The 13,819-nt window shown below is 41.9% G+C and overlaps 1 protein-coding gene across 1 annotated transcript in view; it reads left to right on the top strand.

Moving 5' to 3' along the window:
- The window catches only part of STK31 (serine/threonine kinase 31), a 63,542-nt gene that overhangs the window by 32,922 nt on the left and 16,801 nt on the right, over positions 1 to 13,819 (top strand). The window contains exons 14-19 of the mRNA XM_075269834.1: positions 6,783 to 6,914; positions 10,150 to 10,251; positions 11,018 to 11,098; positions 11,181 to 11,306; positions 12,006 to 12,131; positions 12,693 to 12,779. Of these exons, the coding sequence (XP_075125935.1) occupies positions 6,783 to 6,914; positions 10,150 to 10,251; positions 11,018 to 11,098; positions 11,181 to 11,306; positions 12,006 to 12,131; positions 12,693 to 12,779 (654 nt within the window). The remainder of the gene's footprint in view (positions 1 to 6,782; positions 6,915 to 10,149; positions 10,252 to 11,017; positions 11,099 to 11,180; positions 11,307 to 12,005; positions 12,132 to 12,692; positions 12,780 to 13,819) is intronic.

Raw genomic sequence — 13,819 nt, 5'->3', positions numbered from 1 at the left:
ATGTAATTGGAGCGGATCTTAGCTGTATCTGACAGCTAAGACCCTGCTCCATTACCCCCCATCGGAGGGGGCTTCGATCGGGGGGTTTTAACCCCTTCAGTTCCGTGATCAAACATGATCACGGAACTGAAGCGGTTCCGTGACGGTGCCGGCCGAATCGGCACCCCCCGCGGCGAGATCGAGGGGTGCCAATGTCTCTAACATGGAGCCTGGGGTCTGGCCAGTGACCCCAAGCTCCAAGAGACCAACAATACCTGGTTGATCCTGCCCAGGGTAAGAGGAAGTCAGACGCAGGCAGCCCCTGCGTCTGACTTCCTCCAGACGCTGCAAGACACTGAGAGCTGTGTCCTGCAGCGTCTGATAGAGAATTAGTGATGCTTTTATCAAAGCATCACTAATCCAAGTGTCCTAAAGTAAAAAGTGTAAAAGTAAAAAATAAAAAGTGAAAAATAAATAAATAAAGTGTCTGATAAAAATGAATAAACTTATAAAGCCCCAAAATTTCCTTTTCTTCTATAAAAAATGAATTATATTAAAAAAAACCTAAAACTTAATAAAAACAATACATATTTGGTATCGTCGCGTCCGTAACAATCTGAACAATAAAACTCCAACAATATTTAATTTATACGGTGAACGTCGGAAAAAAAAACCCGGAAAAAACCCGCCGGAAGTAGTGATTTTTCACCATCTCACCTTACAAAATATGCTATAAAAAGTGATCAAAAAGTCATATACACCCCACAACAGTACCAATAAAAAGCGCACATTGTCCCGCAAAAAATAAGCCCTCAACCAACACTGTCAACCGAAAAATCAAAAATGTTACGCTTCTCAGAAGATGGCGATTCAAAAAACATTGATTTATGTCCCTAAATGTGTTTTTATTCTACAGAATTAGTATCGCATAAAAAAATACTATAAATGAGGTATCGCCGTAACCGTACCGACCCGTAGAATAAAGGGAACATGTTACTTATATTGTACGCTGCATGGCGAAAAATTTAAAAGGTAGAATGCAATGCCAGAATTGATTTTTCTTTAAAAAATCCTGCAAAAAAGGGTTAATAAAATGTAAGTTGTAGGCACCCAAAAATGGTGTCATTACAAAATGCATCACATCCCGCAAACAACAAGCCCTTATATGGCCACGTCACCAGAAAAATAAAGAAAATATAGCATCTAGTAATGTGAAGACAAACAACCCCAAAATCGCCAAATCATTAGAATACAACTGGCTGCGTCAGGTAGGGAATATATAAGCTGTGCGAGTGAATATCAGCGGACACCCCAGATTTACAGCTTACGAGGGAAAAGACACCGGAAGTGACCCCCTAAGTGACCCCCAGAGTGACTCCCCCAATCATGGGACATAGTAGGGAATGTGGTGTTTGCAATGTTCTCCACACCGCTTATATATTCCCCTTCGCCATCCCCTCTGCAATCACGTCCGGGGTACTAATACTCACTACACCCCCTGATATATTCTTTCAGGGGTGCAGTTTTCAAAATGGGGTGACTCCTTTGGGGAATCCAGTTTTCTGGTACGTTATAGGCTCTACAAACATGACATGGCGTCCGGATACCAAACATCTGAATCTGTACTCTAAAAGTCGCATAGCGCTCCTTCCCTTCTGCGCCCTGCTGTGCGCCCAAACTGCAGTTTATGCCACATGTATGACACATGTATGACACTGGTGTACCCAGGATAACGGACATAATGTCATATGTGGGTATAAACTGATATTAGGGCACAGCCGGACACAGAAGGGAAAAGAACGGTTATTGGGTTTTTGGAGCACAGACGGTTTGGTTTTTGGATGCCATGACGCTTTTGCAGAGCTGAAGCACCAGTAAAGTGGAATCCCCTGATATGTGACCTTATTTTGGAAACTACACCCCTGAAGGATTTATCCAGGGGTACAGAGAGCATTTTTAACCCCCAAGTGTTGCTATAACATATTATCCATAAATGAATACAAAGCTGATTGTGAGAAGTGAAAATGCCAATTTTTCCAAGAATCGGTCATTTCAGTGCGTAATATGTTGTGTCCGACTCGTATCAGAGATGAACGCTCTGAAAGCTGTTGTGCCCGGGATACCCACTTACCAGTTTTTGGAGTGTGTATCTCTGCTGACATAAGTTGGGCACAACATATCAGATACTGAAATGGCGAATCTCTGGAAAACTTCATTTTTAACTTCTCATTATCAGCCGCAATTTCATTTCTGGAAACCAAATAAATGCAACCCTCAAGGGTTAAAATGCTCGCTACACCGCTTGATAAATGCCATCAGTGGGGTAGTGTCCAAAATGGGGTGACATGTCTGCAGATTCCACTTCAGGGGCTTTGCAAAAGTGGCATGGTGTCCTAAAACCAAACTGTGCTCCAAAAACCAATATAGCGCTCCTTTCCTTCTGTGCCCGGCTGTGTCCAAACAGCCGATTCTACCTACATATGGCATTAAAGAGGACCTTTCACCATATCTGGGCACAGGCAGTGTTATATACTGCCAGAAAGCTGACAGTGCGCTGAATTCAGCGCACTGTCGGCTTTCCCGATCCGTGCCCGGTGTAAAGCGCTATCGGTCCCGGTACCGTAGCGCTTTACAGTCAGAAGGGCGTTTCTGACCATTAGCCAGAGACGTCCTTCTGCCTCGCGGCGCCAATCGCGCTGTACTGTGGAGCCGGGAGGAACTCCCCCTCCCTCTCCTGATAATGCTAGTCTATGGACAAGCTGTGTGAGCAGAGGCAGGGGGCGTTCCTCCCCGCTCCACAGCACAGCGCGATTGGCGCCACGAGGCAGAAGGACGTTCCTGGCTAATGGTCAGAAACGCCCTTCTGACCATAGAAGAGCTACGGTACTGGGCCGTAAGCTCTTCACACCGGGCACAGATCGGGAAAGCCGACAGTGAGCTGAATTCAGCGCACTGTCAGCTTTCTGGCAGTATATAGAACTGCCTGTGCCCAAAAGTGGTGAAAGGTCCTCTTTAAGTCTGTTATCCGGGGTACACCAGTGTCATACATGTGGGCATACACCGCCATTTGGGTACACAGCAGGGCGCAGATGTGAAGGAGCGCTATGTGCTTTTGGAGTGCAGATTTAGATTGTTGGTTTTTGGACACCATGTCATATTTGCTGAGACCCTAAAATTTCCCCTACAAAATGGGGTCACTTCTTGGCGAATTCCAGTTTACTGGCACCTCCAGGGCTCTGCAAAAGCAACATGGCGCCCCGAAAGTCCCTCTAACACTGTACCCCAATAGCTAAAAAGCGCACTGCCCCTTCCCTTTTGAGCCCTGCTGTGTTCCCAAGCAGCAGTTTACACCCACATATATAATTTTTTGCCCCTCGGGATGGCCCCTTAATAGTTTTAGGAGTGCAGGTCTCTGACAACACAAAGTGGGTGCAACGTATTGGGCACCGAAATGGCATATTTCTTTAAAAATTTCAATTTTCATTTTGTACATTAATTTTTGGGAAGCATTTTTAGGCTCAAAATGATAATACCCCTTGATACATTCTTTGATGGGTGTAGTTTTTAAAATGGGGTCACATTTGAGGGGTTTCCATTGTATTGGTACTTTAGGGGTTCAGCAAATGCGACATGGCACCTGAAAACTATTCCAGCAACATCTGCCCTCCAAAATCCAATTAGCGCTCATTCCATTCTGAGCCCCACCATGTACCCATACAGCAGATTATGGCCACATATGGGGTATTGCCGTGTTCAGGAGAAATTGTGTAACAAACTGTGGGGGCTTTCTCTCCTTTAACCCCTTGTGAAAATGAAAACTTTGGGGATAAATGGACATTTTACTAATTTTTAACCTACACATCCCTAAGTTAGTAAAATCTGTGAAACGGCTGTAGGGTCAAAATGTTCACTATACCCCTCAATGAATACCTTAAGGGGTCTAGTTTATAAAATGGGGTCATTTATGGGGGGTTTCAATTGTTTTGGTATCTCAAATCTTGTTTGAATGTTCAATGGGCCTGAAATATCTGCAAGCAAAATTTGTGTCTTGAAATCCAGTTGGTGATCCCTTCTTTTTGGGCCCTACCGTGCGTCCGTACATAGAATTAAGGCCACAAAGTGTACATTTTTGAACACGGGAGAAATGGGGCCATCTGTTTTGGGGTGTTTTTCTTCATTTTCATGTGTTATGTGCAAAAAAACTGCCTTTAAAATTACTCTTTTGTGTAAAAAATATGAGAATTTTTTGTTTGACGCAAATTCTTTTAAAACCTATGGGGTCAAAATACTCACTATACCCCTCAATGAATACCTCAAGGGGTCTATTTTATAAAATGGGGTCATTTATTGGGGTTTTCAATTATTTTGGTAACTCAAATCTTGTTTAAATGAGCAATGGGCCTGAAACATTTAGAAGCAAAAATTGTGTCTTGAAATTCAGTTGGTGCTCCCTTCTTTTTGGGCCCTACTGTGCATCCGTACATGGGATTAAGGCCACAAAGTGTAGATTTTTGACCACGGGAGAAATGGGGTAATCTATTTTGGGGTGTTTTCATTTTCTTGTGTTATGTGCAAAAAAAACGGCCTATAAAATGACACTTGTGTAAAAAATATGAAATTTTTTTTGTTTGACGCAAATTTTCTCAAAACTTATAGGGTCAAAGTACTCTCTATACCCCTCAATGAATACCCTAAGGGGTCTAGTTTATAAAATGGTGTCATTTATGGGTGTTTTCAAATGCTTTGGTAACTCAAATCTTGTTTGAATGTGCAATGGGCCTAAAATATCTGCAAGCAAAATTTGTGTTTTGAAATCCATTTGGCCCTCCCGACCTCTTAGGCCCTACTGTATGTGCGTACATAGGACTAAGGCCACAAAGTGAACATTTTTTAACACGGGAGAAGTGGGGTGATATATTTTGGGGTGTGTTTCTTCTTTTTGATGTGTTGTGTGCAAAAAAACTGGCTTTAAAATTACACATATTTGAAGAAAATGAAAATGAAATTTTTTTTGTCATTTGTAATAATTCTTGCAAAACAATATTTGTTTGATCAAAATGCTCACTATACCCCTCAAAGAATACCTGAAGGGGTCTAGTTTTCCAAATTGGGTCATTTAATGGGAGTTTCTGTCATTATGCCACCTATTCCTGTCTGCAAACATAGCTTGGTACAGGAAAAAATCACACACTCAAAATTTCCAAAATTTGCTTATAAACTTGATAAACTTGTAAATTGTCTAAGTTACTCAAATATGCTAAAATTATCTCAAATATGCTTGAAACACAAAAGGAACATTTGGAAATATATAACTACTAACTTTTTTGCCCTGTATTATTGTGTATATGTGAGATATCGCAGCTAAAAATGGAAAACATTGAAAAATTTTCAAAATTTTCAGCATTTGCGAGTTTTTTAATAAATTTACACAAGTTATATCAGTCTAATTTTACCTTCTCAGTAAAGTACAACATGTCACGAAAAAACAATATCAGAATCGCTTGGATGCAATATACTGTTAAAGAATTATTCACTGATAAAGTCACACAGGGCAAATTTCAAAAATTTGGCTTGGTCATTAAGGTCCAAAACAGGCTGGTCACTAAGGGGTTAAGGGTTGTTGAGGGCTTGATTGAGCACCCCGTTGATTTATACATGCTTTGGGAGCGTTCACACTACCGTCGGTGTCCGACATGTAGTGTCCGCTCCTAGTGTCCGCTCAAAATCTGTCACGGACACTAGGAGCGGACACTAGATGTGTCCGTGACACCTGTCATTCAAATGAATGGGCATCGGGTGCGTTCTTTTGCACTCCGTGCCCGTCCTTCCCTGTCCGCAAGAGAAGATGTCCGACTTCTCAAGCGGACAGAAAAGCCCTGCATGCAGGGTTCCTCTGTCCGCTTGAGAAGTCGGACATCTTCTCTTGCGGACAGGGAAGGACGGGCACGGAGTGCAAAAGAACGCACCCGATGCCCATTCATTTGAATGACAGGTGTCACGGACACATCTAGTGTCCGCTCCTAGTGTCCGTGACAGATTTTGAGCGGACACTAGGAGCGGACACTACATGTCGGACACCGACGGTAGTGTGAACGCCCCCTTTTTCTGTACACGTATCTTTATGCCAAGGCAGAAAAAATCTTATTTTATTCTGACAATGAAATAATGTTATCTCATCAGTTTCAAAAATATTGTGTGTTTGCAATATCATACAAGGACTTGTGGAATACATGCCCCGGAGGGTTGAGGCTGCAATTGCCGCTCGTGGAGGCTCTACCAGCTATTGAATAGGAATAAATGTTTTCTATTCTACCACAGCTGTCCAAATACTTATTGGTAGACAGTGTATCAGTCCCTGAAAGTAATGACATCAATTGCTTGACAACAGTAGGGGCAAAAAAAAATTAAGTTGCGTCAGAATATGTAAAATGATGTGCACAGACCGGTTTCAATCTGAGTACAGTCTTTGAAGCTGCTTATACAGTATATGCAGTCTTCTCTATCAGTGTATGTAGGGGGTGGTGTAAAATAAGAAAAGAAGGTTACTAGTAGGTAGTGTTCCCCTCTCACATTTACGGTAACAATAAATTGTGTTGCTTTACCCGATGCACCTTGCTGTAATTTTGCGCGTTGTTCCCTCAAGTGGTCAACAAAGGAAAACATTAAATTTTATAGTTTATTTCCTAGCTTGTGCATAAAAACTTTAATTCAATTGCTTCAAAAAATATGCATTGTGAAATATCCTACTATTTACCTGTTTAACAGTCAATGTGTAATTCGTTCTAATGTCTGTCATGTTTTAGTTCAAAAAGAACATGTCTGAATGGATTAATAAAAACCCAAATGTGGACAATTTATTGACGGTCAAGAAGAGTATTAAGAGTTTGAAGGCAGAGCTGAGATGGAAACTGCATGTGAGCAGCACCATGGAAGAGGTATTATGTTTATCTTTATTTTCTTTATTCTTAACAAAAGAGCCGCCTTGTTCTGTGTAATCCAGTCATGTCCTACAATAATGGAATACCATACATGCACACTTGACTGCTGCAGCCTATTATTGCCCTCTGCACTCTCATGAGACATATGTGTCACCGCTAACAGCTGTACAGTATGTCATTGCTGCAGGACAGGTCAATAGAAGCAGAACTTTGGCGCTGGAGAGGTGGAGGAATTCATATGGCAAGCAATATGTTTTTTTTTGTTTAAATTTCAATATGATAGGGGCAACACAGTGGCTCAATGGTTAGCACTGCAGCCTTGCAACGCTGGAGTTCTGGGTTCTAATCCTGCCAAGGACAACATCTGCAATGAGTTTGTATGTTGTTTCCGTGGATTTCCTCCCATTCTACAAAGACATACTGATTGGGAAAAAAAAAAAGTACATTATGATCCCTATATGGGGCTCAAAATCTACATTAAAAAAAAAAAATTCAATATGGTAAAATACAGTATGTTCTAGAGCAGGATAATCTGAACAGATTGAGATAAAGTGTGTTGGAAAAGATTTGCTATAGCTTATCACTGATGTATTAAAATCTCAGCTCTTTCTATGCTAAGAAGTCAAGGAGGCGGTCCTATCAGTTATTAACAGCTATCTCTATGCAAAGTCATAGAGGGGAAAACTGTCAGTCACTGATAGGACCGCCTCCTTGACTTCTCGACATAAAGGAAGTAGAAATCTAAATATCTACTCATCTCCTCCTGCTCTATAATATGCCGTCTCCCAATTGAACTGCAATATTCATGTATGATAGATTCCTGTAGTTTCACTTTTTTGCTATTGTGTAGGGAGGGGTTTCTCAATATTTTTGTAATATACTCTATTAACCTTTTACAGGTTCTAAAGTTTTCCCTATCAACACTGTAACTTACCGTATATATTCGAGTATAAGCCGACCCCCCCTAATTTTACCACAAAAAACTGGGAAAACTTATTGACTCGAGTATAAGCCTAGGGGGAAATGCAGCAGCTACTGGAAAATTTCAAAAATTAAGATGGCCGAGTTCTTGGGTGCAGTAAATGCTGGGGAAGGGGAGGGGGTGTTTTGGTTGTCTGTCTGCCCCTTCCCTGAGCTTGAGGACTGGGTTTTTTACCCCCAGTTGGAATTCAGTCTGGCTGAATATAGGGTATCTGCATTGCGCCTATTAACCCCTTCCAGACGGAATAGAAGCACTACAGGTACCCTATATTCAGTAGACTGGGCACTTTCTGACACAGGAATATCTAATGTGTATGTGTGTCACAGTCATTTTCTACTTTGAGGGCAGGTTCACACTAGCACCCAATCTCCGTTATGCATAACGGTTTCGCCATGGGCAGCAGAAGACGCTCACTGACAGACACTGAATGTCTGTTTCTGTCCTCTGCCGACAGAAAACGGAAACCTGCATAACAGAGATCAGGTGCTGTGAACCCGCCTTTATATGTATTCTAGGGAAAGGAGTGATTTAGAACTTTTATTTTATTATATATATTTTGTTTTAATTTTTTTTTTTTTTTTTTTTTACAATTTTTTTAGCCCCCCCTGGGGGACTTGAACCTCCGGTCATTTGATTGCAAGTCCCATAGACGGCAATACAAGTGTATTGCCGTCTATGGGAGAATCTCTACATTACTATTACGGCTGGTCATAGACCAGCCGTAATAGTAATATAGCGATGACAGGCCTGGGAGCCTTCATTAGGCTCCCGTCTGTCGTCGGAACAGGTCAGCTCCTGCGAGCTCGCTGCGCAGGAGCCGGCCTGCAACTTTAAAGGTATGGGGAAGGCAGAAATGGGGGGAGGACATCTCCGGAGGGGGAGGACATCTCTGGAGGGCACCTCCGCTGCAACGCTTATAGCGGAGATGCCATAGCTTTTGCCTACAATCAGAGATCGCAGGCATAAGCTTCAGCATCTCTGCTGTAAGCAATACAGCGGAGGTGCCGGTTTCTATGGCGACCGCTCTGCAGAGCGGCGCCATTGCATTTACAGACCGGGCATCCAGACACCGGGGCGGGTGCCGGGGCCCACAGCATCACCACGCTCCTTCCAGGAGCGCGGCGATGCTGTACATTAAAATCTGCAGAAGTACTTACGGTACTTCTACTATCAGGCCAGGAAGCAGCCACACGCCGGGTGCGGGCCTGAGCTTACGTGGCCACGTCACCCGGCGTGTGATGGAGCGGTGGGGGGGCGGGGTCTGCTATCCTGGCCTGCTAGCAGAAAATTACCGTAATGACCTGAATATAAGCCGAGGAGCACTTTTTCAGCACAAAAACTGTGCTGAAAAACTCGACTTATACTCGAGTATATACGGTAGTTCTGTTTGGGAGATGCGCTCCATATTCACCCTATATTCCCAGTATATACAGAGATGGCAACTGCTAAAGTTGGGGGGGGGGGGGGGGTCACTTCTAATAGCTGTATCACTGTTACATGTGCTGCTCGTGTTGTATATCAGTTGGAACAGAATTCACTAGTTAAAACACAATTTGTTTTTGGCAATTGCTGTATCTGTACGGTTGTGCTAAAATGTTTACATACCCTGGCAGATTTTTTTTTAGTTTTTTTTGGCCTTTTTTGAGAGAATATGAATGATAACACAAAACCTTTTTCTCCACTCATGGTTAGTGGTTGGGTTTATTTATTGTCAAACTTCTGTGTTTTCTCTGACAACCAAAAACATCAAAATGACCCTGTGCAAAAGTTCACATCCCCAGTTCTTAATACCATGTATTGCGCCCTCGAACATCAGTGGCAGCTTGAAGTTTTAGGGCTAGTTCACACGTAGGCAAAGGGGCGGATTTTGACAGCAGATTTCGCTTCAAAATCCACCCCTTTACAATGGTGGTCTATGTAGACCACCGGGCTTTTCTTTCCCGCTAGCAGCGGGCTGCCGCTAGCGGAGAGAAGAAACGACATGCCCTTTCTTCAGGCGGAAGCCGTGTGGCTTCCGCCCCCGGCAGCTCCCTCCTATGTCGGCTCATTCATTTGGCTCACCGCGTCTCTCTCGGTGTCAAAACCCGCGCGGGCAGTTCACGTGTGAACTGACCCTTATTTTCTCAGATGCAATACTACTTGGGTGTAAAACATGTGATCTGAACGGTGCCTAACTTTGTAGATTGCAGTTGGTGTTTTGTCTTAATATGTCAATAGTTAAAATTGACAAAAAATTTAACGATTTTGCAGTCTGATGAATACAACGCGACTGCTCACAGTGAAGTGAAACAGGAAATGGCAACCATCAGGAACAAGATATTCAGTGAGATAGAACGTGAACAAGATGAATATGTGAGTTTTAGTGGAACCTTTTTTTCTAATCTATTTGTCCAGTTCATTCTATTACAGCATAAATCATTAAAGGGATTGGCCACCTTCAGACCAATATTGACAAACAAATGTACAATAAAAAGATATACAATTTTCCAATATACTTTCTGTATCAATTCCTCACAGTTTTCTAGATCTCTGCTCGCTGTCATTCATTCTGTTACTTCTCGAGGATAAAACTCTGACCATGGTCATGTGATTTACGGTCCATGGTCATGTGACTAGCACACAGGTGCACAGCTGATTACCAGGCAGATGTCTGATTACTGTGTTGTGACTATAACGAGCGGCACCTGTGTGCTAGTCACATGACCATAGACCGTATATCACATGACCATGGTCAGAGTTTTATCCTCTAGAAGTAACAGAATGAATAACAGAAAGCAGAGATCTAGAAAACCGTGAGGAACTGATACAGAAAGTATATTGGAAAATTGTATATCTTTTTATTGTACATTTGTTTGTCAATATTGGTCTGAAAGTGGCCAACCCCTTCAAGCTGTTGGTGACCAAATGGAAGACTAATCGTCACTACTAGGCCTTATTCCAATGTATATGATTTTCTACAACATATACATTGGAATAACAATTGGAATAACCGTGATGGATGTATTTAAAGTGGGATTGTTTAGAAGGTTGGTGGGAAAGATTTGGTTAAATTGCAGTTGAAGTTTCCTTTATTCATCTACACAAGTTAATGTTATGGATTTTTTTTTTATCACTTTAGGCAATATTAAGCAATTTGGTCCAGAATTGGTTTCCTGAGCTTCCTTTGCTGTACTCAGATGTAGGAATAACAAGCTACATGGTAAGTCTAAGTAAGCACTTCCATGGAGACCTCGTGGTTGTGATATAGATGGTAATACCTAGGCCTGCTTTCTGTCTCCTAGAATTCCGGAGGTCTTCTGTCTGGTAGTATAGAGAGGATGTTGTTCGATGCTGAACCACTGAAGGAACTTAGCAGTAAACGTCCTTTGGTCTGCACAGAAGTCCAGAGCCAAAAAATCTTACTGAAGGTATAGTAAATATTTCCTTATGTTATTCCTATATTAACTTGTGTTAGGATTTATAAAATTGTCGAAGAAAACATTCACATTGTTTTTTTACCTCTGTTTAGCAAAACTATTTTTTTATTTTTTTTTTCGAGACTATACTATGTTTTGTGTTAAAAAAAACAAACAAACCCAAAACATGTCATAGCCAGCCAGCTGCTCTATTCTTAGTGCATGAGACTTTCTCCTGCATTGTAAAGTAAGAAAGGGGTGCTGGCATTGGGAGGGAGGTGGATCGCACGTACTTAATGCCCACATTCAGGCTAAAGCTTCACATTGCAAAAACACAGCTATTTTTTTCGTTGTTGTTGTTGCAGATTGTGCTGCAGTTTTTGAGTCAAAGCCAGGAGTTGATTGAGCAAAAGGTAGAAACATAAGATCGTCTTATTTAGTCTCGATTTTGTTTCCGTTCTTGGCTTTGGCTCAAAAAACCACAACAAAAGCTGCGTTCCTGCAAGGTTGAGGCCTCAGCCTCAAAGCGGATTCTGATTGAAGGCATTACTGACAGATTATGGCATCTATAAGCAGTTATATTATACAAATAAAATGCTAATCCTGATATGCAATATCAAGAACTATTATATTCACACAATTGTACTACAAAAGTTTATTTGAATGTATAAGCCGTGTAGTATATCATTTTTGTAACTTTTTGTGTTTTAGGGCTATTCAGTAGGCATGGATACAGAAGAACAAGTCATTGTGAGGGCATCAAAGTATCACAAGGCTTGGTTGCAACAAAAGGAGGAATCTGGGATTATGAAGCTGCTTTACTTGTTTTTTTGCAAGGTAAGTATGTCCCTCTGCTCTTTAATTCTCTTTAAAGAGTTGCAGCAGACTCCGGGATGTTCTTTTCTCCTTTCTCCCATTTCATTTCTGCCAAACATATAAAGGAATGGGGCATCTCCCCAGTTCTAGCAGCTCCAGACAAAGGCTCTCAGTGTGTGGTATAGTCAGACCTCACCCTACCTCAGTCATGCTTAGCAGCATGTAGAGACATTAAGATATAGTGGCCTGAATCTGTCAAGCTTAAAGCCTGAACAAGCCCAGTTGGCGAAAATTTTAATATTAAGTGTTGGGCATTGGTGTTTCATATCGTGCCAGGTATCTGTGTTAAAATCTAAGAAAATTTATGAATGTGGGGTATAAAGTGGTTTTGTTTTTTTTTTTTTTTTTTTTTTTAAATTCAAATTGTGTTTCAATTTGTGTAAACTAAAAAATTGACAGCAGTTAGAGTTCAATGGTATAGCATTTTAATTTTGGCAAAGCTTAATATTAGAATAACTGTTACGTGTGATAACTGTTTTCAAGTATTTCAAAAATACTTATTTTATTGTATATTTTTCTCAGCTTGATCCTGTGGTATACCTGATGGTTCCCTTCTATCCTGGTGAAAGCTTGGGGTGTATTCAAGCCACCAATAAATTGAGTTCATATGTAAGTACATCATTTCTAGTTCATACATTTCTTCATTATACGTATATTCAGATTCTCTAGCACACTTGGTGTGAACTGGAAGCCATGTGCCCTGTCCCATTAAAACTTCCATAGTCTATGTAGAAGTATTACCTTAATTCTATTGAATTTGAGATAAGATAAGATAATCCTTTAATAGTCCCACAGTGGGGAAATTTCAGTGTGTTACAGCAGCCTGGATAATACAGATACAGGATAATACACAGTAATATATTACGGAAGCAGACACACATAAGCTGAGAAGAGAAGATATACTAGGAGTCCATAGCAGCTAAGGAACAGAAGAAGAAAGAAGGAAGACAGAAGAAGGGGACAGACCGGATGAAGCCAACAGCCCTCCGTATCTGAAGAGTATCACAAACTGCACAGGCAAGCTCCTGCATATTAGTTGCTACCAATGTGCCTGGCTGGAACTCCGGCTAGGAGTCAGAACCGTCTTCAGAAAAAATAGAGCAAGCAGGAGGAGCATCCTCCTGAGCAACAGCCCTAGAGTTCTCCATTATTTGAAGAGTATCACAAACAGCACGTGCAAGCTCCTGCATAGTAGTTGCTGCCAATGTGCCTGGCTGGAACTCTGGCTAGGAGTCAGAGGTGTCTTCCGAAAGAAATAGAGCAAACAGGAGGAGACATTCCCCTGAGCAACAGCCCTAGAGTTCTCCGAATCTGAAGAGAATCACACACAGCATGGGCAAACTCCTGCATATTAGTTGCTACCAATGTGCTTAACTAGAACTCCGGCTAGGAGTCAGTGGCGTCCCCAGAAAAAACCTGAGCCACAGCCGTAGGGTTCTCCATTATTTGAAAATATCACAACTTGCACGGACAAGCTCCTGCATAGCAGCTGCTACCAATGTGCTTGACTAGAACTCCGTTCGGAGTCAGAGGCGTCCCCAAACTAAACAGATGTAAACAGGAGGAGAGCCAGATGCACCTGTCTTAGACAGGCTGTGCGCATATTCTCCGTCTGACCTAAACGATTTCCTAGAGCGGCCCCTGAGATT

This window comes from Leptodactylus fuscus, chromosome 4, assembly GCF_031893055.1.
Source record: "Leptodactylus fuscus isolate aLepFus1 chromosome 4, aLepFus1.hap2, whole genome shotgun sequence".
NCBI classification, from domain to species: domain Eukaryota; kingdom Metazoa; phylum Chordata; class Amphibia; order Anura; family Leptodactylidae; genus Leptodactylus; species Leptodactylus fuscus.
Note: the sequence above shows the minus strand (reverse complement) of the source record. Positions and strands in the feature narration are given on the sequence as shown.